We start from the raw sequence: 23898 nt of genomic DNA, 5'->3' as shown, positions 1-23898 counted from the left end.
TGGTGGTGAAAGAGTGGGTATATGTAAATTTTCCTGATTTAATTTGCCCTCCCCCAGCTGCTTTTCCTTTCATGAGTGTACACGTCAAACAAGCAGACTGCTTTGCCTCATTGTACCTACCTACACACACACACAAACACACAAACATAATTTTATTTTCCTACATTCCCATTCCACCTTTCTTCCATCATGGAACCCATGGCAATGTGCATGTAGTTCCCAGACAGTCGCCCATCTAGACACAAACCACCCCCAGACCTGCTTAGCTTCAGTAAGGTGGTGAACTCTTGTTCTTTCATACTGCACCCCGGGACCTGTTCTACTTTCAAACCATTACCCTAATAAAAATCAATGAGGCACAGGAAAGTAATGAAGTTACAGTATATTTAAAAGCTTATAAAATGACTTATTCGCAGAAACTTCACATTTCATTCCTCCAGACACTTTAGATTTGATTGCCTTCTTTCAAACCTTGCCCCCCTTCTTTTTGAGAGTCAACATTTTTTAAAACCATAATTTGGTTTTTCTGAAAAGGGTAAACCCAGATTCAATGTGGGGGTGAATACAGGCTGCATTTTGATGCCAACAATGTTGTGTGGATACTGTGAGTAATTTGTTGTATTCCACAATAAATGCCAATCTGGAAGCAACCCATAACTAGTAAACCAGCTTTTTAGGTTTTTCCCATGTAAATTCTTCTCTTCCAAAATGCCCGTAGCATGCAGTCTGTTGATAAATGGGACTCTTCAAGTTCAGTTCTCTGTAGGCAAAGAAAACATATTTCTGTTATCTCACAAGACTAGCTGAGAAATCCTAAGTGGCTTCAGAGCCACCACACTTCACATGAGGCTACTCAGAAGTAAGGGGAACATTGTGGAAGCACCTGCACAGATCAGGGCCTGTCTGAGAGGTAGGAATAGTTGGAACCCCCAGCTTCTGTGTAAGCTCTGTCTAAACTGTTTCATTGCTGAAGCTTCAGATGTCCTGATCGGGATGGGAAATGTGTGAAGGTAGACAACTCCACATCTTGAATGGGTCAAGTAGGGGTTTTTTTACTTTTAACCTTCTTCCTTAAGGGTTTTTCAGATGGCGAGCTCTTTTACCTTTTCCTCACATATGACTAGAATAAACAGAAGGGAGTTACGTTCCAATCAGATAAACGGACTGGATAATGGTAGTAGGGACAAACGCTCCATCATTTCAGACCATTTTATTCCAATCATCTGAGATAAAATGGAACTTAGGTTCTCTAGAAGGTTTTCCTGATTAGTTTAGAGCTCTTAGGGGTCCTCTCTCCTAAGTTGGGCTGAGCGCACCTGGTGTAGCACGGGACTAACAAACGCTATCTAAAGAGTCCACAAGCAAACTCTTGTGGCAGGTTGAATCCTGACCTCTCTTCAAAGTGAGAAATCCACTGGGTGCACTCTTAAGGCGAGGACACATTCTTGGTCTCTCATCTGAAGGGAAAACTTTACCGTAGGCATCCAGAGATCCATTTTTAAAAGGACAAACCTTATGATTGGCCCAAGGCGAAGGTCAAAGTTCTTCTGAATGATATCCAGCAGCTCATCTTCTGATCTGTCCGAAGTACCGTAATGGAACACTGAGATGGCCAGTGGGTGACTCAATCCAATAGCATAAGACAGCTGTAGGATATATAAGTTCGCTGTAGCTGAAGAGTATTTGAGTTCATATGTACTGATAGCATTACAGCTTGGGATCGGTTCCTGGTTACTTAATCAGTGGATACCTGAACCAGGGTCGCCCTTGTCTAAGTCCAACAATTTCTCTCCACCACACCACACCGACTCTTTTTAAACCACTTTAGATGCAAGTGTGAAGCATCTCTCAAAGTTTCATTCAGAAAAGGGACCCCTTAGTACCCGTATTTTTCGCCCTATAGGACGCACTTTTTCCCCTCCAAAAATGAAGGGGAAATGTGTGTGCGTCCTATGGGGTGAATGCAGGCTTCAGGAAGCTATCCGCAAGCCTTGGGCTCCCAAGGCTTGCAGATAGCAGCCTGTTCTGGGGGCTGGGGTTGGGGGAAGCTCGGGCTTCCCCCGCCCCAGCCCCGTGCTTGGGGGGGAAATAATTTTTTTTTCTTTATCCCCCCCCCAAACTAGGTGTGCCCTATGGGCCGGTGCTCCCTATAGGGCGAAAAATACGGTAATTAGAGGATTTGAGGAAACACTGGTATAATCTGTGCTATCCATAATACCAACATGAGGCACAGCAATTATGTACTTAGGTACCCACACCCATAAAATTAATACATTTTATGAATGCAATCAACCCCTGTTGTTTATCACCCAGTTGAAAACATTTCCACAATACACGCAGCATTTGTAACATTGCAATGGCTCCCATTGACTAAGGATGCTGCCTGGAAGATAACCTTGATTCGCAAATAGAGAATCAGTAACAGCTATAGAAAAATCCAAGGGGAGGAAAGTTGCAAACAGAGTTCTTCGAATGTTTCAAGCAAAATCTATCAAGGGAAAGATTTGGTGCTACTCAATGAAGACAGCCTAGGACAGTTTTTCACTATCTCCTCTAACAAGACTTAGGCTGTGCACACATTGCTGGCTTAAAACACCATTAGGTCATGCTTCTTCTCAGTTCAAATCAAATTAGGTTTTGGGAACAACAGATCAGAAAAGCAGCACTTAGTAAGAAACAACAGGATAGATATGAATGGCTGTACTGGGTGGCGATGTGGGTTAAACCACAGAGCCTAGGGCTTGCCTATCAGAAGGTCAGCGGTTCGAATCCCTGTGACGGGGTGAGCTCCTGTTGCTCGGTCCCTGCTCCTGCCAACCTAGCAGTTCGAAAGCACTTCAAAGTGCAAGTAGATAAATAGGTACCGCTCCAGTGGGAAGGTAAACAGCATTTCCGTGTGCTGCTCTGGTTTGTCAGAAGCGGCTTAGTCATGCTGGCCACATGACCCAGAAGCTGTACGCCGGCTCCCTCGGTCAATAAAGCGAGATGAGCGCCGCAACCCCAGAGTCGGCCACGATTGGACCTTATGGTCAGGGGTCCCTTTACCTTTTACCGCTTCCCAAACGACTGGTGAGAGCTCACTGGATGCAGAGTAAACAGCAGTGTGTACACCACCTAAGGTTACCCGCGGTGCAGAGTTGTCCCAAGCAGTTTTTAATCAAGCAGCACTCAGCATAAAGGCTTTCCTCCAGACATACTGGGTTTCATCTCTGTTGTGCAATTCCCCCACATTTGGTCCAAGGCTCCACTGGCCCCCTCTTACCTGCACCAATACTCTCCTGCAGAGGCCTGCTTTCACCAGGGACTTTGCCACCCAGCGAGCTGCATAGGCTCCTGAACGATCAACTTTGGAGGGATCTTTCCCCGAAAAAGCACCCCCTCCATGAGCTCCCCAGCCTCCATAAGTGTCCACAATGATCTTTCTGCCAGTCAGGCCAGCATCAGCCTAAAAAGAAAAGAAATGCATTTTTAAAATAAAATCTAAAAAATCAACAGGATGTTTACTTTGCTAACAATAAGTGTGTTGAATTCATCTCTCAAGATCATAACCACTTCAATATGCCACTGCAGTGTTAAAAAGCTGGCACCGGGTCCGCAATCCCGTGCCTACTTAGCTGGGTGTAAACATAAATCAACAGGACATACTTTTGAGGAGGCATGTATAGGATTCCACTACCACAGGGATGAGGAGCCTGTGCCCCTCCACGTGTTACTGGACTACAAATCCCATCATCTCTGACCATGCTGGCTGGGGCTGGTGGGAGTCAGAGTCCAAGATATTATGATAGCATGGTTTTTACATGGTGGCAAATGCAGATGCCAGCGATATATTGAAAGCCCAGTACTGGGTGGATTTGTTTTCTTCTCACGGTCCTTTCTCTCTCTAAAAATCCCACCCCCAATGCTGTTATTTGCCCTAGGAGCTACAACATGCAGATATGACATGGGAAAGGACATTGTTTCATCGTCCAGGAAAGCAGAGGCTATTTTTGAATACCAGTTCCTGGAACCAACAGAAGGAGAGCTCTAGCGCTCAAGTCCGGCTTGTCAATTTCCCACAGGCATCTGGTTGGCCAACGTGAGAACAGGAGGGGGCATTTGTTTTAATTATTTTTTGCCCCCTGCTGTCACATTGCACAATGGCAAAGTAAATCTTTATGTCAAAGAAGAACATTTTTGTCCTCGAAGGAAGCAGATTACACACACACACACACACAGTGGTACCTTCCAATAACCCCAAAATCTAGGAAGAAATTTGGCGGTGGGGCAAATTTGGTAATAATCCCAAAGTAATGTTTTTAAAGTGCTACTGCCTGGTGGTCATCTTCAACCATAGTAACTGTATTTTTAAAAAACCCTACTTTAATCAGAGATGGCTGTTGCCTGTCCCATTAAAACCAACTTGACATATTACAAATATATAATATTTGGCCCAGCCAGATGGGCATGGAATAAATAAATTGTTTGTTTGTTTGTTTGTTTTTCAGTATCCTGTTTTAACGGTGACCATATACCCATTCCTACAAGGGTTATATAGTTCAAGGAACAATAGTCAATCAGGAGTTTTCTGCAGAGCATACATGTATCACACACGCACAAACTGTTTGGAGTACAAATGTATTTTTAAAGCAGCCTCAGGTTAAAAGGAAACTTCAAACAAGGGTAGAAATTTAAGATTTTAATCAAGCAATAGCCTGGTATCCTTGCTGTACTTTTGTTAGTTGCATCTGGGTTGTGTTCTATCTCATTTACTGGCTTTGGCAAATGTGTGTGCCCCCCCCCGACCGCAGATTGACATTTGTTCTGATTCAATGGTGAACAGCCGTTTCCCCAGAGAAAGAGGCAGGACAAATGAAAAACCAGTCAGATTCATGCTTTCTCTCTCTCTCTCTCTCTCTCTTTCTCTCTCTCTCTCTCTCTCTCTCTCTCTCTCATTATTGTATATCTAGAGGTTTGGAGGTTAGGGGGTACAATACCTTAGGACCACCTGCTAGAAAGGCCTTACTCGGCAGGAGGTGATAGACTGTGTTTTCATCCAGGTATTTCGCTGGAACCACTTCTTTCACAACTTTGTCCATCAGCTCTTTCTGTATTTTCTGCAATGGCACCCCAGGAGCGTGTTGTACGGAAATGACCAAGGTGTGCACCCGGATTGGGTCCAGCGCACCGCCAACATCTCGGTATTCCATCGTGACCTACAAGATTGGCCGTAGGTTTAAACAGTTATATCTCTGGCTTCCGCCACTTTATACAACTCTGCTGAACAAGCCTGAGCTACTGCTTTCTTTTTCATCTATCTTCCGCTATCTTATGTTGCATTATTTTCTTGCATCCTGATCCTAAAAAGTAAGTTTCACCGAACTCCCAATAGAACCTTTCTATTAGGCACTTTAATTTTCCTTTTACAGTGGTGCCCCGCAAGACGAACGCCTTGCAAGACGGAAAACCCGCTAGACGAAAGGGTTTTCCGTTTTGGAGGCGCTTCGCAAAACAAATTTCCCTATGGGCTTGCTTCGCAAGACGAAAATGTCTTGCGAGTTCCTGCGGGTTTTTCCCCTCCCCCCCTTTCCTAAGCCGCTAAGCTGCTTATCAGCTGATCCGCTAAAAGCCGCTAAACCGCTAATAGCGCTAATCCGCTAAGCTGTCAATGGGCTTGCTTCGCAAGACGAAAAAAACGCTATACGGAGAGCCTCACGGAACGGATTAATTTCGTCTTGCAAGGCACCACTGTACTGCAATGCAGACATGAATCGGTATAGACAATAAGAACATAATGAGAGTGTCTGGATCCAGCCAATGACCCATCTGGTCCAGCATCCTGTTCTCACAGTCGCTAACCAAATTCCTGGGGGAAGCCTGGAAGCAGGATCTGAGGACCAAGAGCACTCTCCCATCCTGTACTTTCCAGAAACTGATATTCAGTAAAATACTGCTTCCAGCAGTGAAGGAACACAGCCATCAGTGTCAGTAGCCACCGACTACTTGGAATATTGTGCAGAGAATGCTATCCTGGTATATCAAGAAAGATTCATCAACCTGCTGCTAACCAGCTAGCAAGGGGGACACAGGTGGCGCTGTGGTCTAAACCACTGAGCCTCTTCGGCTTTCCGATCGGAAGGGTAGCGGTTTGAATCCCCGCAACAGAGTAAGCTCTGCGCAAGTAGATAAATAGGTACCACTGGGGCGGGAAGGTAAACGATGTGTCCTTGTGCTCTGGCTCCCGTCACAATGTTCCATTGTGCGCCAGAAGCAGTTTAGTCATGCTGGCCACGTGACCCGGAAAGCTGGCTATGGACAAACGCCGGCTCCCTCGGCCTGAAGCAAGAAGAGCGCTGCAAACCCATAGTCCTTGACTGGAGTCCTTTACCTTTACCTAACCAGCTAGCTTACTACAGTAATAGTCAGGATTGATGGGCTGTTGCTTTTTCAGTGAAAGCTACAGGATAAGCAATGCTTATTCAACCCAATCTGCAGGACAGAATATCAGATCAGCATTCTGTCCTGCAGAAAATAAATCAGCAGTCACACAGATCACTGTGACTTTAGCTGGACTGGGACACAGGAAGTTGCCTTGGCCGCTTTGAGAACAGGATGCTGACGTGGAGGATGGGCCTTTGGCCTGACCCAGAAGGCCTTGATTTATGTTCATAGGGTATGATTCAAACAGACGAACAGTTTGTTGGGTGAAGCTGTAGAGCCCAGCAAAAGCTTGATACCCCTTGGCTCTGCCAGTTGTCTACACTGGGCCAGGGATGAACTCTATCCATATGTTGATTGTTTACAATACAGTGGTGCCTCGCAAGACGAAATTAATTCGTTCTGCGAGTTTTTTTTGTCTTGCGATTTTTTCGTCTTGCAAAGCACGGACTTTGGAAAAGCTTCAAAAATCACCAAAGTCTTCAAAAACCTCAAAAAAGGCATGCTATGAGTTGCTCCTCGAAGTCAAGTCGCAACTGCACCTCCTGAATGCACAGTTTTAAGAAAAAGGAAACAAACTTGCAAAACAAAGGAAACAAACTTGCAAGACGTTTTCGTCTTGCGAAGCAAGCCCATAGGGAAATTTGTCTTGCGAAGCAACTCAAAAACGAAAAACTCTTTCGTCTTGCGAGTTTTTCGTCTTACGAGGCATTCGTCTTGCGAGGTACCACTGTATTCTAGCTTCAACATAGCATTGACCATGTTCACATGAGCATTCGAATGGGTAATTTCAATGGGACATAAGCACTTCTCACTTTTCAGACTTCAGCTCTGCTCATTATATTTGACAGTCCTCGGTATATACCAACCTGTGTTTTCCCATCGGGTCGAAGCCAGGGCAGAACTCCAGTTCTCTCCAGGGATTTAATCTTTGCGTTAAGTTTGTGCGCAAGCAGGATAGTTAGGGGCATGCACTCCTCAGTTTCATCGGTGGCATAACCAAACATCAAGCCCTGCGTTAGAAATCACATGGCTATATTTACCATAAGCATATTGGCTTCTTCTACAGCTTCGAGTGCAGATCAGCAATACAGAAATACAGACATGTTACGTTTGCTTCATGTTACATTTTTTCAGGTTGCATCCTGCGGCAACTCGGAAGTACCGGAAAGGGTTACTTCCAGGTTTCACCGCTCGCGCATGCGCAGACGCGCAAAATGACGTAATGTGCAAAAGTGGCGAATCGCGACCTGCGTGTGCGCAGATGCGCAGGCGCAGGCACAGGTTGCGTTCCTTTCATGTTGTGAATGGGCCTCCGGAACGGATCCTGTTCACAACCAGAGGTACCACTGTAAAGCAACACATGCGCAGGTAGAAGTGAGGCAGCTAACCTCTTCCCCTTCTTTCCCTCTAAAATTGAGCTACAATTTCCAAGAGATCCGCTCCACTTCCCAGTGGGGAGGAGTTGCGGTGGACCGCGTGGCCACCCACTCCCCACCGGGGGCGGGGGACCTTGTCCCCCGTTGCCTGGGGGATCCTGGCCACATCAGAGCCCAGCCAGCCAGCCCGCTGGCTGGGGGGACGTGGCTGGGGCCGTTTAAACAGAGGAGCGAGCCAGAGGACTTCCTCTTTGGCTCGCTTCCTCAATCACCCACTCTCCCTCCATATTTTGCAGGTTAGGCAATGGCCTTGCTATGGACTTCGGTTGGTCGCCTTGGTCGTCCGAGGGGCCTGGTAGGAATTTTTCCACTTGGCAAATTGGCACTGGCCACTTGGTTTTCTCCTACCTCATAGCAATCGTCACAACTTTGTTAGGGTTGGGGTTAGGCATTGTTTGACCTTGTGAGGGGGAGGGGAGGTGTGGCCATCACCTGGCCCTCCATGCTTAAGGGTATTCCGTTAAAGGAATCCGGGGGTGTTGTTCTAGTCTGAAGCCTGGCTGGGGGGCTAAGGCCTTGACACCACCCCGACGAGAACACCAGGGGGAGCTTGAGTTGGTTTGCATCGGGCTCCCCCTACCGGTGGCTTACCCTTACTGGGGACTTCCTGCACATTGGGCAGGAGTCAGATATACTCGGGTCCAATCAATGCCTCAGCCAATACCGCTCACATTCTGTAATTTCAATAAAGTTGTGGCCAAAATTTGCCCAGTAACATAAACCTAATATCCGTGTCCTTGTGTGAGTTATTTCCAATGAGGGGGTGGCTGCGGGGTCTCGACACGCATACAGCTACAGTTCCCAGAGTGCTGAAGAATCAATCACCCTTCCAGGGAACTCTGGAAATTTGAGGTCAGTGAGGAGGATAGAGGGCTCTCCTAACAACTTTCAGCACCCTTAAGAAAAGAAAGCTCCCAGGATTCTCTGGGGGAAGCCATGACTGCTCAAAGTAGTATGATACTGCCTTAAATGTATAATGCAGGTGGGGTCACAGACAGAAAATGTAGGGGCCTGAAGTGTGAGGAGAACCTGAGCTTACAGGATTAAACAGCTCAGAGTGTACGCCCTGTCTACTTCTGGGAGGGGGGAGATACTGCGTCATATAGAGAGTCTCCAGCCTTTGTTCTTTTTCTCTACTTCCGCTGTTGAGGAGAGAGGACGTGTTTTCACGATGCTGTTCGCTGTGATAGATAATGGATAGTCTGCTGTAAATAAAACTGCTTTTAGCTGCTAAGATCCTGAGTGGACTTTATTTAAGCACACTGAAGAAGTTTTTGCAGCTTTCTCTTACCGCTGCTGAACTCTGCTGTTGCTCAGAGCCTTTGGAATGTGGCCTTTGAAGTCCGGAGGCATGCCTAGTAGCTGCGCAGCCGAAACGGGCTGGACACCAATGAGCAATGAGCAATGAATAGAAGAGGGTGGGAACCCAAACAGAAGCGTGTTACCTGGTCTCCAGCTCCAATATCATCCCCAGTCTTCCCCTCGCTGATGGCTTGTTTGATCTCATGGCACTGCTGCTCCAGGGCTACCAGCACAGTGCAAGTCTTGTAATCCAACCCTGTGAAGTGAATAGCAAGCCACAATAACGGGCAACTGGCCTGGACGCAATGGCCTGGTTGGCACATCACACCAGTGCTTGGAATGAATTAAATCAAATTAACTAATCACTGAATTAATTCCAAAAATCTCTGAATGACACCTGCAAGTAGTTTGTATGGTTTCCAGGTGAACTGAACATTAAATTCCTTTTGTGGTGGAGTTTTGCATGGTTTTCAACTCAATTTTAATTCTAATTCAGCATCTCTGTATCTTTTACATCTGGATTTCATTACACTTAACTCAGTGTTTGATGGTGGCCAGTGCATTTACCATTTTCACCTAAACATCATAATTGCTGGGAAAATAAATAAAACTCACTTAGTCATAGGAGGAACAATTGTTGCAATCAATCTCCTTTTAACCATTTAGACACATTGTACTGCACAGGCTGTCACTAATTTTGAGTAGGATTCAATCACATTCCAATATATTCAGGTTGCGTAATTTAAATTGATGGTGAGGTCTTGCGCAACAAACCTGCTACCATAAAATATCTGACTTTTTGCAAAAAAACGGAAAGGGAAACGATGACTAAATGCACTGGAAACTGTGGGCTAACACTTGTTTCGACACAACATCGTTGAATCTTCCCAGAAACAATTCAGAACGAATGCTCATTAAATAGCCAGGGGATGATGGGAGTTGCAGTCCCAAACATTTTGGGGGGGGGTGAGTTTGCCTATGCCTGTTCCAAAGAGACGATGCTCCTTATAACATGTAGAAGCTGCTTCAAACTTCTCATTTCACACAACACCTTTTACAGCAGTTAGTGAAGCTTGTTAAGTGAGTAGATTCTAGGTAGAATAACATTATAGTCACTGAGAGGCTCTGACGAGCACCTACTTGTTTCCTCTTAAACAGAATCCATACTTTGTCTATCTCCAGTGGCTTATTCAAGTTACCACAACCCACCTTTGGAAGAGTCATCATAACCAATCTTCTGGAGGGTGTCTCTCACTACTTGCTGGTAATCAATGATAGCTTTGGAGGTAATTTCACCACATAGCAAGATCATCCCAGTTTTGGCCACACATTCTGCAGAAACATAATTCAAGAAAGCTAGTTATATACTGATATATATATATACACACACACCCCAGTATACACACACATACACACCCCAAATATTTCTTTTCCCCAATATAGACAATGTGTACCTATGTCCCTGCTTGTATCTTTAACGCATCTAGTTAAGGCCTTGCCCTAGATACCTGAAATTAGGCACATATCCACTCAGAGTAGGGCCTTTTCCAAATGGAACATTCTTCTTTGTAATGGTGACAACTTGCAACTAAAGACATTTCAATTTTGGGGGTCATTTGCATTTTGAAGGGCATGTTCTTGTTGTTTTGTCGTTTAGTCATGTCCGACTCTTCGTGACCCCATGGACCAGAGCACGCCAGGCACTCCTGTCTTCCACTGCCTCCCGCAGTTTGGTCAAACTCATGCTGGTAGCTTCGAGAACACTGTCCAACCATCTCATCCTCTGTCGTCCCCTTCTCCTTGTCCCCTCCATCTTTCCCAATATCAGGGTCTTTTCCAGGGAGTCTTCTCTTCTCATGAGGTGGCCAAAGTATTGGAGCCTCAGCTTCACGATCTGTCCTTCCACTGAGCACTCAGGGCTGATTTCCTTCAGAATGGATAGGTTTGATCTTCTTGCAGTCCATGGGACTCTCAAGAGTCTCCTCCAGCACCATAATTCAAAAGCATCAATTCTTCAGCGATCAGCCTTCTTTATGGTCCAGCTATCACTTCCATACATCACTACTGGGAAAACCATAGCTTTAACTATACGGACCTTTGTTGGCAAGGTGATGTCTCTGCTTTTTAAGATGCTGTCTCAGTTTGTCATTGCTTTTCTCCCAAGAAGCAGGCGTCTTTTAATTTCATGGCTGCTGTCACCATCTGCAGTGATCATAGAGCCCAAGAAATTAAAATCACTCACTGCTTCCATTTCTTCCCCTTCTATTGGCCAGGAGGTGATGGGATCAGTGCAAGAGCATAGGTTCTGCAAATTTTTGAAGGGCATAGGTTCTGCAAATTTTAATTGCTTCGATAATTAAACAGTTTAGGCTGCCCTTCTAATCTCATAGGTCTGTCATGCATCCTGATTTCTCTGGACATTAACGGGATTTCAAAGGTGGAGCGTTATGTGACATGTTATCCCACAAAAAGTTGTTTTCAGGAAGAGAATAATTTAGGAAGAAATTGGCAAGGGCTGGTTTTCACTCAGCATGCATGGAAGGGGACTATAAAGAGTGACTCTGTACCTGAACTTCTGCCTTAATAACCATTTATCATAATAACTCAAAGTCCAAATGGTGATAACGGCTCTTAAGAAGCTCTTTGTCAGCAGTCCTCTGTGATCCTTGCTCATCTGGCTCCAAGCCAATTAATAATCAATAGCTAATAGTCTGTGGTCAATATTGCCTGGCATGTTTTGATATGCCCCCTTGGCTGTAAGTTTCCAGCCCTTGTAAATGATACTGACACAACTTCTACATGAAATTGAAGGGTGTAGGTTCTGCTGTTATTACTAGTCCTGCAAATTTTAATTGGTTCAATAATTAAACAGTTTAGGCTGCACTTCTAATCTCATAGGGCTGTCATGCGTCCTGATTTCCCTGGACATTAACAGGATTTCAAAGGTTGAATTGATGCCCGGGGGAATTTCCGAAAGGCGGCATTAAAAGAAAAAATTCTCAAGAACTCCAGAGTCTTTAACAATTTGTGTGGGGTCCTTTTTTTATATCCCCTTACCCAGGAGCAGGGCTATTTTTTCAGCCAAAACTTGCCAGAGCTCAGTTCTGCCACCTCTCAAGTGGGCGCCATTGCCATTCGAAGAGAATGAGGGTGGTGTTCATGGTGAGTTCTGGCACCTCTTTTTTGAGAAAAACAGCACTTCCCAGGAGTATACGATTTTGTTGTTGTTTTAATGGACGCGGCGCTGTGGGTTAAACCACAGAGCCTAGGACTTGCTGATCAGAAGGTTGGCGGTTTGAATTCCCGCCACGGAGTGAGCTCCCATTGCTTAGTCCCTGCTCCTGCCAACGTAGTAGCAGTTTGAAAGCACATCAAAGTACAAGTAGATAAATAGGTACTACTCTGGCGGGAAGGTAAATGACGTCTCTGTGTGCTGCTCTGGTTCGCCAGAAGCGGCTTACTCATGCTGGCCACATGACCCAGAAGCTGTACGCCAGCTCCCTCGGCCCATAGAGCGAGATGAGCGCCACAACCCCAGAGTCGGTCATGACTGGACCTAATGGTCAGGGGTCCCTTTACCTTATAAAATTCTGCTATAGAGCTTTTGTTTGCCAATTGGTAAAATAATTTCAGCATTAGCCCTTTTGTTGTGTACTGTCTCCAACACCTAATTCCTAGTAGCATGGAGGCCTTAGCTTTAAGGTCCTGCTGTCCACTGTGGAATCTTTGTCTAGAATTTGCAGACACTGGGCTTGAAATGTTTAAATTATGATGACTCTTTGCAACCACTTGGATACAATTACAACACAGGGGGAACACCTCTTTGCTGCTCTCCACCCCCCCTTTATAATTAAACTAGGCAGACAATGCACTATAGTTCTGGGTAATGTTGAATAGCTTAGGCTCTAGAATGAAGGTTGCACAAATGGACACACATATAATAGTGGTAGGCTGCTGTACAGAAGTGAGGAGTCTTGCTGATGTTCTCCATATTCAGTTTCTTCCCCCTGCCTTATTCTTTAAAAAATAAATATAAGCATTTTGGCTGTTCACCTACTAAAATAGTCAGAAAAACAGATGTCACGGAGGTTCAAAATAGTGCAGAAATGGACAGAGGAGTTGTGTTGACACAGGAATTGGCCAATACATTCCAGTAATAGTTGCCTAGCTGCAGCACACCAGGTGCTTCAAGCTGCAGTGGATGCATCACCTTGAGAGGGAAAAGGGAATATTTATTTTCCCAGTAATAAAGCTTATCATTGGGGAAAGGCCATTTTTCCTCAGTAACGAACACCTGCATTTTTACTGCATGCTTTAAAGAAAAACCCCTGCAAATATGTAATGAAACACAAACACAAATTGCTCTGCTAGGCCATAGATGAGACTTACCACAAGCAACCTTAGCATCTGGATCAACCTTAATATGAGCATCAAGAACAGCATCACTGATCTGGTCACACAGTTTATCTACACGGGTGGAAAGGGGGGAAAACAAAAATAAGCCAGGTTTCTACAATTCATTTAGTTGTCAACTGTATAAGAACAGGCTGCCTGGGCTGCACTAGTTGGCCTGGAAGCCAATCCAGGTGGAATCTACGCACATATAAAAAATGTTCTGAAAATGCTAGATATATATATATATATATATGCAGGTTTTGGTGTCCTCGGGTGTCTTCCCGTGTAAAAGTTGGGGTGTCTAGGCGACGTTTCGACGAGGTCTCACTCGTCATCTTCAGGCTGGTGCTTTCGGCTTCTTGTTACTGGAACAGTAACAAGAAGCCGAAAGCACCAGCCTGAAGATGACGAGTGAGACCTCGTCAAAACGTCGCCTAGACACCCCAACTTTTACACGGGAAGACACCCGAGGACACCAAAACCTGCATTCCTGTACCCGTGAAAATCTACGAAAGCATATATATATATATATATATATATATATATATATATGCATTTTAAAAAAATACAGTGGTACCTTGGGTTAAGTACTTAATTTGTTCTGGAGGTCCGTTCTTAACCTGAAACTGTTCTTAACCTGAAGCACCACTCTAGCTAATGGGGCCTCCCGCTGCTGCTGTGCCGCCAGAGCATGATTTCTGTTCTCATCCTGAAGCAAAGTTCTTAACCCAAGGTACTATTTCTGGGTTAGCGGAGTCTGTAACCTGAAGCGTCTGTAACCTGAAGCGTATGTAACCCAAGGTACCACTGTACATTGAATTTTCCATAAGGCTCACCATCGCCACCTAGAATCACATTGTATACTGCACTTAAAACATACTTAAAACGTTTTATTTGCAGCTGTATAGCTGTCGCCATTGAATTATTATTATTATTATTATTATTATTATTATTATTATTATTATTATTTGTTTTTAAAAAGAAACATTTTTCTGAGCTTTTCAGAGGTCACAATACCCTCCACAAGTACATCAAACATCCACTGGGGTTTGCTAGAAAGCAGTTATATAAAGAAACCACTGGGATGACATTTGAGAACATACATACCTCAGTGGTAGAGAACTTGCTTTGAATGCATAATGCTTCAGGTTCAATCCCCACCATCTCCAGGTAGGTTGGGACAGACCTGTGCCTGAAATCCGGGGGGGGGGGGGGAGTTGCTGCCAATCAGTGTAGACAACACTGAACTAGATGGACCAATTGTCTGACTCAGTACAGTCGTACCTTGGATCCCAAACGCCTTGCGAGTCTAAAGTTTTGGCTCCCGAATGCCGCAAACCCGGAAGTGAGTGTTCCAGTTTGCAAACCTTCCTTGGAACCTGAACGTCTGACGTGGCTTCCTGCATCCAAACGGAAGCCGCACCTTGGTTCCTGAACGTTTTGGAAGTCGAACGGACTTCCAGAACAGATTTTGTTCAGCTTCCAAGGTACCACTGTATAGGGCAGCTTCTGGTGTTTTCCTGAGAAGTTCAGGCATTTGCTGGTTTGCTGAGTTGACTGTTAGAGCATTATGCATCCAGTTCTTTCAGGCTCTCTTGCAAATAATTGAAAATAGCACTTTTAAAGCATAGCTGTCAACATTTCCCCTTTTTTAAGGGAAATTCCCTTTTTTAAACTTTTATTTTGCTTTGAACAAGTACATATAAATATAAACAACCAAAATTACAAAGGAAAATTCCTTAATAGTAATGAAAAAAACTACAAAAACTACAAAAAATATCGAACTACATGACACAGAACATAAGCAACTATGGGAAAGATAAAAGAAAAGAAAAAAGAAAAATAGAAAAAAAGAAAAAGAAAAAGAAAAAGGAAGATGAGCCAAAGCAGGAAAGCTCATCTATTGTACACTTCCGTCAAGCTCACAACAGATCGTTATTCTTATCAATTCTCTCTATCTGCATTCCAAAGGAATCCCTCATCTTGGTATCAGGGAGCATTTCTCTATGCGGTATCATTCTAAACATAACCAGGTCTTTCTTGTTGAGCCTATTCCCTTATTCCGAATAGGATTCCTTGCAAGAAAAGGGAAAAGTTGACAGCTATGCTTTTAAAGAGTTCAAAGCAAGACCGTACCCATCACTGAGCAAACATAACAAGCACTAAACCTGCTGTATTAAGACCAGTGAAAGCCACCTGAGCCGTCGGGTGGGGATGGAGCAAGAATTGAAACACAAGAACTACCCACACTGGAAGAATGGCAGACGAAAGTGATCGACTTTATGGGACTGGCAGAAATGACTGGCAGAATTCGTGACCAAGAGAAGGAGACGGTGGAGGAAGATTGGAAGAAGTTTAAAGCCTATCTTAAGGACTGTTATAAAATTGAGGAGTGCTAAAATGTCAAGGGGAAGGAAGATGCAGAATTACAGCTGAAATTGTTTGATAATTCAAGGTGAAATTGAGAAAGATAAGAAGTTTTAATTTAATTGGTAAAAAGGGTTGTTGAAAAACTGTAAAACAAGGATGCAAAAAGGGTGAGGTATGGGGAAGTCCGAGAAAGGAGGGTTATGAAAATGAGGTTAAGAAATGATATCTTGTGTGTTTGTTTGTCTTTTGTTGATGTTTGTTTGTTGTTGTTGTTTTGTTTTAAAATTTGGAAAATTAATAAAAATTATTAAAAAAAAAAAGAATTGAAAATATCTATGGTTGGAAGCTTACTCGTTTCCATTCCTTCGGAAATTGGAGGCCTCAGAAGAGGCTATTAGAAAGTTACATTTTGCATTCACCAAACTGCTGGACAGGAAAGCCACATTCACTCACCTGAATGTCCCTCGGCAACAGACTCAGACGTGAAGAGGAATCTCTTCTCTTTCAGGGCGACGTTACGTGACATGTTACCTGACAGAAAGCTGTTTTCAGTTGGCAAGGGCTGGTTTTCACTCAGCATGCATGGAAGGGAACTATAAAGAGTGATTCTGTACCTGAGCTGCTGCCTTAATAACCATTTATCATAATAATCAAAGTCCAAAGGGTGATAACGGCTCTTAAGAAGCTCTTTGTCAGCAGTCCTCTGTGATCCTTGCCCATCTGGCTCCAAGCCAGTTAATAGTAAATAGCTAATAGTCTGTGATCAATATCACCTGCCATGTTTTGATATGCCCCCTTGGCTGTAAGTTTCCAGCCCTTGTAAATGATACTGACAGCTTCTACATGAAATTGCTACACCATACTGGCATATGCCTTCCAGAAATCCCATGTCCCCTAAGCACCTAGCAGTTCAAAAGCACTTGCGTTTTGTGTCATCACCGCAAGACAATTTTTCTGGTCCCCTAATGTAATAAGGGATGCAGGTGGCACTGTGGGTTAAACCACAGAGCCTAGGACTTGCCGATCAGAAGGTTGGCGGCTCGAATCCCCGTGATGGAGTGAGCTCCCGTTGCTCGGTCCCTGCTCCTGCCAACCTAGCAGTTCCTAAGCACGTCAAAGTGCAAGTAGATAGTGAGAGATTGGCTCCACTATTATCAAATAATGGAGGTTTATAAGATGGATAAGAAAATTGGTTTCCAGGTGGAGAAATCAAAATTGGAAACAGAATTGTTAGAATCCAATACTAAAAATTTATCAAAAATGTATAACTTGCTGTTCAAATGGAATACGCAGGATGAAACAGTTAAATCAGTTATGATTAAGTGGGCGCAAGATATTGGTCATAACATTATGTTTGCTGACTGGGAAAGGTTGTGGACCACCGGCATGAAATTTACGGCGTGTAACGCCTTGAGAGAAAATATAATGAAAATGATATATAGGTGGTACATGACCCCAGTCAAGCTTGCAAAAATTTACCACTTGTCAGACAACAAATGTTGGAAGTGTAAAGAAAATGAAGGCTCATTCTTTCACCTCTGGTGGACATGCCCAAGGATTAAGGCTTTCTGGGAAATGATATATAATGAAATGAAAAAGATGTTTAAATACACTTTCCTGAAGAAACCAGAGGCCTTTCTCCTGGGTATGGTCAGCCATGTGGTGTTAAAGAAGGACAGAACCTTGTTTTTGTATGCCACAACAGCAGCAAGGATCCTTATCGCAAAGTATTGGAAGACATCAGATCTACCCACTCTGGAAGAATGGCAGATGAAGATGACAGACTACATGGGACTTGCAGAGATGATGGGCAGAATCCGAGACCAGGAGAAAGAGACAGTGGAAGAAGATTGGAAGAAATTTAAGGACTATCTTAATAAATATTACAAGATTAAAGCATGTTAGATTGACATGGACTTAAAAATATTGGTTTTCAGAGACATTAGAGTAAGAAAAGGAATGGAATTAGTAAAAAACTTTTGGGAAATAAGGGAATGGAGTTGCTGATGGGATAATGAAACTAGAATACAAACGGTGAGGTATGAGGAAGTCGGGGAAATAAGGTTGAGAAAATAAGCTTTGAAATTATACTTGTTGTTTTTTGTTTGTGTTTGTTTTCATTGTAGTTGTTTTGTATTTGTATGTTCTTATTGGAAAATTTAATAAATATTATTTTAAAAAACAAAAAAAAACAAAGTGCAAGTAGATAAATAGGTACCGCTCCAGCGGAAAGGTAAACGCCGTTTCCGTGCGCTGCTCTGGTTCACCAGAAGTGGCTTAATCATGCTGGCCACATGACCCAGAAGCTGTACGCCGCCTCCTTTGGCCAATAAAGCGAAATGAGCGCCGCAACCCCAGAGTCGGCCATGACTGGACCTAATGGTCGGGGGTCCCTTTACCTTTACTGACATATGGCTTCCAGAAATCCCGTGTCCCCTAAGCACAGAAATTCCAGTGAATAGGAGAAAAGTGGTCAATAGGTTTCACTGCATTTTAGACAATGTCAGCCTAGGAAGTGGAGCTGAGCCAAAGGGGATTTTCCTTTTATATGTATATGATTTTCCCCTCCTGAGCATTCTGAGGTTTGTGTATGGCGGCACACGTACCATGAATACGAAGCAGTACTCCTCTACACACCGCAAATCCTGGAAACTGTAGTTTGCCCCTCACACAGCTACAATTCCCAGCACCCTTAACAAACTACAGTTCCTGGGGGGGTGTTTTAAACGTTTGGTGCATATGCAGCCAATATCTAAGGAACTGAAAAGAAATGCTGTTGCTGCACACCAGGCATCGCCATGTAATGCTGGCAAAGAAGCAGAACGGGAGGCAGAGCAGCCATCGGGAAATGAGTTAAAATGAAGGTTTTTCCTCTTCTATCCTGTTTCCTCTTTGATTTTCTTTAAACCAATTCACGAGCCAATAACTTATACACTGACCACGAACTATGGAATTGTATATGATATAGAATCATAGAACTGTATTGTTAGAAGGGGCCCTGAGGTCGTCTAGTGCAACCCCTGGCAATGCAGGAATGGGGTTTGGGGGGGGGAGGGGGAGATTATTGGGTCGCTGTTTTAATTTTGATTATGCAGTGGTACCCTGGGTTAAGAACTTAATTCGTTTTGGAGATCCGTTCTTCACCTGAAACTGTTCTTAACCTGAGGTACCACTTTAGCTAATGGGGCCTCCCGCTTCCGCCACACGATTTCTGTTCTCATCCTGAGGTAAAGTTCTTAACCTGAGGTACTATTTCTGGGTTAGCGGAGTCTGTTCTCGTGCACCCTATTTAACAGACAGGATTTGAAAGGACCCTAATTTTTATTGACTAGGCTAAAGCTGCTTCCAGCCCTCCTGCCCCGCATATGGAGGACGATAAGTTCTGTTAATTGGGAACCAGACGTCTGAAAGAAAACCCACATTGACTCTCTTAAGCCTGACGCTATAAGACCCGCCTCCTCCGTGTTTGGGCAGGTGCATTTTCCCCCCTTCGTTGCTGGTTCTTTCGTCCCTTTCATCCCTGGGGCAGCTCAGACGATAGAATATGAAACTGTTAATCTCAGAGTCGTGGGTTCGAGCCCCGCTTTGGGCAAAAGGCCCTCAGAATACACTGCAGGGAAGGAACAAAGCTAGCTAGGACAGACAAAAACTGTGCTGTGCCTTTCATATAAAAGTAAGCAACAAGAGGTGGGACGCGGGTGGTGCTCTGGGTTAAACCACAGAGCCTAGGACTACTGCTACTAATGTGGGTGGCGCTGTGGGTTAAACCACAGAGCCTACAGCTTGCCAATCAGAATGTCGGCGGTTCGAATCCCCGTGACGGGGTGAGCTGCCGTTGCTCGGTCCCTGCTCCTGCCCACCTAGCAGTTTGAAAGCACGTCAAAGTGCAAGTAGATAAATAGGTACTGCTCCGGTGGGAAGGTAAACGGCGTTTCCGTGCGCTGCTCTGGTTCGCCAGAAGTGGCTTAGTCATGCTGGCCACATAACCCGGAAGCTGTATGCCGGCTCCCTCGGCCAATAAAGCGAGATGAGCGCTGCAACCCTAGAGTCAGTCACAACTGGACTTAATGGTCAGGAGTCCCTTGACCTTTACCTTTATGAGGTGTGAGATGAGTGCCTTGGAAAACTGGGCCAAAACTAAGAAAATGAATTTCAATAGGGACAAATGCAAGGTTCTACACTTAGTCAGGAAGAACCAGCCGCACAAATATAAGATGGGGGACACCTGGATTGCCAGTAGTACATGTGAAAAGGAGTTAGGGGTCTTAGTTGACCACAAGCTTAATATGCGTCAACCGTGTGTTGCAGCAGCAAAAAAAAAGCCTGATTGGGTCAGCCCTATGTCCATCCATTCTGGACCCAGTTTCAGATGACTAAATACAGAAACACGCTCATCTTTACCCATTTGCCATTCCATCTCCAGGTTTCCATACTCTCCTGTCCCTTGGCCTGTCATCTGTTTTTGACACCCAGTAGCGTACATGATAGGTTAGACAATAAACACAGTTGTTAAACAGATTGTCCTGTTTTCAAGTTTCTTAAAGTTGTATTAGACTCAGGTAGGTAGACGTGTTGGTCTGATGCAGTCAAAATAAATAAATAAATAAATAAATAAATAAATAATGTCTAGTTGTGGCACCTTATAGATTGTTCTGGTATAAGCTTTTGTGTACACACGAAAGCTTATAGCAGAACAAACTTAGTTGGTCTATAAGGTGCTACTAGACAATTTTTATTTTTTTTAATTTTTATTTTCAATTAAAGTTATAGTGTTTGCAATGTTGAGGAAAAGACTTGCTCAACGGATATATTCCATCAGTTTGTATCCTGGCTACAATAGATTTACAGATAGATTTTCTGTGATCCAATTATTTCATAAATTCTTTCATTACAGCATTCCTTGATAATCAGCTAGTATGCTTCTTAAAAGGGCAGGAAGCAATTGCATGTCTCAGCAACGTTATTCAATTGTACACAATCAGTGTTCATGATTTTACATATTTACAAATTCACTGTTTTGCACATAATATGCAGTTTGTTCCACAATAAAGAAATATGGATTGAGTAAGTGCTATTTTCAGAAGCTGAATTCTTTATTAATCTCGGTTTGCAAACTCTCAGACTCAAAGCTTTTAAACAGGATTTGGAAATCATTAAGATGTGGTTCGTAGTTTTGATCCCAGATTTGCCCTCTCAGGTTATTTGGTTTCAGATGTGGTTATTTATTTATTTTTTTAAAAAGGAGCAGCAATCATTACACCAACCAGTCCAGCCTTCTTTAAAGCCAGCTTCCAAGCAGTCTACACTGTAAGTCCAAGAACATTCTGGAAACGTCAGAAAACACAAGTTCGGTTTTTTTATATACTGTATATTTGTATTTCCCATGAGAAACTCAGACCTGTATGTGCACATTTCTCAGGAGAGTTCTTAAAAAGCGGATACAGCAGCTAACATCTTGCACACAGGCCATGTTTCTCATATCGTATGGATTGCAACAGGACAGGCACTGAAGAAAGTCTGAAGGAGAAATGTCCACGGTGCACCGTTCTCATAGCCTGGAGGGCTGAAATTCTTCTTCAAGGACCCCCTCCACAGTCGCGTTCTCATAAGCAGGAGGGGGCGTGAGGGGCTCCGGACGTTCTGCCCGCTCTTCAACACCTTTGAGTTCATGGGTATCCGAGACAAATCGCTGCAGTTTTGGCGGCATGAGCAACCTGAGGCGGAACCGGGACTGTAGATCTGCCTCCGAGGCACGCCGTGGGCCTGGTGCCACTGAAACACTGAACGCCTCAACCACAGTCTCTCCGTGGGCAGGAGGCTCAATGACCACGCTGTACGGAGGGGGCTCCACTGGGGTTGCCCCTGGGCTGGAGGTGATGGTCCAGATGGTTGGTCCCGATAAGTAGCCAGTAGTCACCGCTTCCTCATATGCCGGTGCCTCATAGGCCTCATTGTCTATGCTGGTAAAAGAGAGGGGAAGTAGTTAAAAACACAAAACATTATAATAGCTCCATGCTAGTCACTGAAGGCACCACCCTCCCACGCTAATACTTAAGAGAAAGGGAGCCACTTGTTATTTGGGCAGTGTGGGATAGTGAAGGATAGAGAGACAGAAAGAGATAGATAGGGATAGACAGAGAGAGATAGAGAGGGATAGAGAGATAGAGAGAGATAGCAGTTGCATTGGAAGTAAGCATGGACACCGCAGGGATTTGAACCCCGTCCTGGGAACCAGGAGCGCTGACCACCAGTGTCTTTTGCTTTTTTTTTTGAGCAATGCAACAAGGGGAAAAGCAAAACCTGAGAGAACATTCTGCTAATGTTCTCTCAGGAAAAAGAAAACCTGAAGATGTTAAGTAGAGCTCTTTGGATAAACCTGTGAAGAGAAAAAAGAAAATAGGAAAAAGAAGTGACCAATACAAAAAAATATTGTTTTGAAAAAAGACAACTGAGTGATGGAATGTGAACTTACCTAAAGCAGCACAGTCCAAATGTAGGCGACTCTCACTTCAGGTACACTGGACTCTGCGAAGCCTGAAGGAAAGAAGAGCTGGAAGAAAAGAAGAAGTCTTCTCCTACCTGCAGGTGAGCCTCATCGTGATGACATGGAATAGGGCCTCTTCTGACAACTCTGTCACCGCAACCTGAAAGAGTCTTAGCACAATGAGTTGCAGATGGAACACAGTAGAGATTTTCTCCCTGGCCAAGGAAGGGATACTCACCTAAATGTCCTTCAGTCATGGAGTACCATTTTGATCGCCATTTTATTTGAAGCTGGATGAGCCATTAATCTAGAGGGGCAGAACAGAGACATCTAGAATCACTAGTTTGTCCCCAGTAACTTTCCACCAATCCTACAGAAAACGGTTTTGTTTTTTAAAAAAACAAAAACAAAATAGCTTTTCTTACCACCATGACTCCTGTGACTCTGATGGAAGAGCTGGCTTCATCTCAGTGTTGTAGGATCATTGGAGAGAACTGTGAAGAGACCAGCAGAAAAGAAAATGGGAAAAAGGAGAGACCAATACAAAAAAAAATTGTCTTGAAAAAAGCCAACAGAGTGGTGGAATGTGAACTTACCTAAAGCAGCACAGTCCAAATGTAGGCAACTCTCACTTCACGTACACTGAACTCTACGAAACCTGAAGCAAAGACGAGCTGGAAGAAAAGAAGAAGTCTTCTCCTACCTGCAGATGGGCCTCATTGTGGTGAAACGGAATAGGGCCTCTTCTGACAACTCTGTCACCGCAACCTGAAAAAGTCTTAGCCCAATGAGTTGCAGACGGAACACAATAGAGATTTCCCCCTAGCCATGCAAGGGATACTCTGAGAAACCTGAAGGAGAGACGAGCCGGAACAAAAGGAGAGAAGGGCTGGAACAAAAGAAGCAGTCTTCTCCTACCTGCAGGTGAGCCTCATCATGATGTCATGGAATAGGGCCTCTTCTGATGACTCAGTCACTGCAACCTGAAAGAGTCTTAGCCCAATGAGTTGCAGACGGAACGCAATAGAGATTTCCTCCCTGGCCAAGAAAGGGATACTCACCTAAATGTCCTTCAGTCATGGAATACCATTTTGAGCGCCATTTTATTTAAAGCTGGATGAGCCATTAATCTAGAGGGGCAGAACAGAGACATCTAGAATCACTAGTTTGTCCCCAGTCACCTTCCAACAATCTTACAGAAAATGAGATTTAAAAAACAAACAAAAAGAAAACAGCTTTCTTACCACAGCTTTCTGTGACTCTTGTGAAAGAGCTGGCTTCATCTCAGTGTTGTAGGATCATTGGAGAGACCTGTGAAGAGACGAGCAGTAAAGAAAATGAGAAAAAGGAGAGACCAATAGAAAAAAATATTGTCTTGAAAAAAGACAACTGAGTGGTGGAATGTGAACTTACCTAAAGCAGCACAGTCCAAGTGTAGGCGACTCTCACTTCAGGTACACTGGACTCTGCGAAGCCTGAAGGAAAGAAGAG

The 23898-nt window shown here is 44.1% G+C and overlaps 1 protein-coding gene across 2 annotated transcripts; it reads right to left on the bottom strand.

Moving 5' to 3' along the window:
- Positions 1 to 406: 406 nt before the first annotated feature.
- LOC310834927 (S-adenosylmethionine synthase-like) lies at positions 407 to 23644 on the bottom strand. Of its 2 annotated transcripts, XM_083719487.1 has the most exons (10): positions 23626 to 23644; positions 16377 to 16454; positions 13548 to 13625; positions 10368 to 10490; positions 9302 to 9414; positions 7287 to 7430; positions 4977 to 5195; positions 3263 to 3445; positions 1513 to 1646; positions 407 to 760 (listed from the first exon to the last, which is right to left on the bottom strand). In XM_083719487.1, the coding sequence occupies exons 2-10, from the start codon at positions 16447 to 16449 to the stop codon at positions 658 to 660; spliced, it is 1170 nt and encodes a 389-aa protein (XP_083575613.1). In that variant the 5' UTR covers positions 16450 to 16454; positions 23626 to 23644; the 3' UTR covers positions 407 to 657. The 2 variants fall into 2 exon arrangements, with proteins under 2 accessions (XP_083575613.1, XP_083575614.1); XM_083719488.1 differs by lacking the exon at positions 23626 to 23644.
- Positions 23645 to 23898: the final 254 nt, after the last annotated feature.

This window comes from Podarcis gaigeae (genome assembly GCF_964106915.1).
Source record: "Podarcis gaigeae genome assembly, chromosome: 17".
NCBI classification, from domain to species: domain Eukaryota; kingdom Metazoa; phylum Chordata; class Lepidosauria; order Squamata; family Lacertidae; genus Podarcis; species Podarcis gaigeae.
This window is presented reverse-complemented; position numbering and strand designations above follow the sequence as displayed.

Excerpts from the sequence above, each read along its gene's own strand:
- LOC310834927 (XM_083719487.1), bottom strand. The coding sequence starts at position 16,449 with ATGTCACGTAACGTCGCCCTGAAAGAGAAGAGATTCCTCTTCACGTCT. Across the intron at positions 5,196-7,286 it reads GACCCGATGGGAAAACACAG|GTCACGATGGAATACCGAGA; the intron begins GTTGGTATATAC and ends CCAATCTTGTAG. Across the intron at positions 761-1,512 it reads CGCCTTGGGCCAATCATAAG|AGAACTGAACTTGAAGAGTC; the intron begins GTTTGTCCTTTT and ends CTTTGCCTACAG.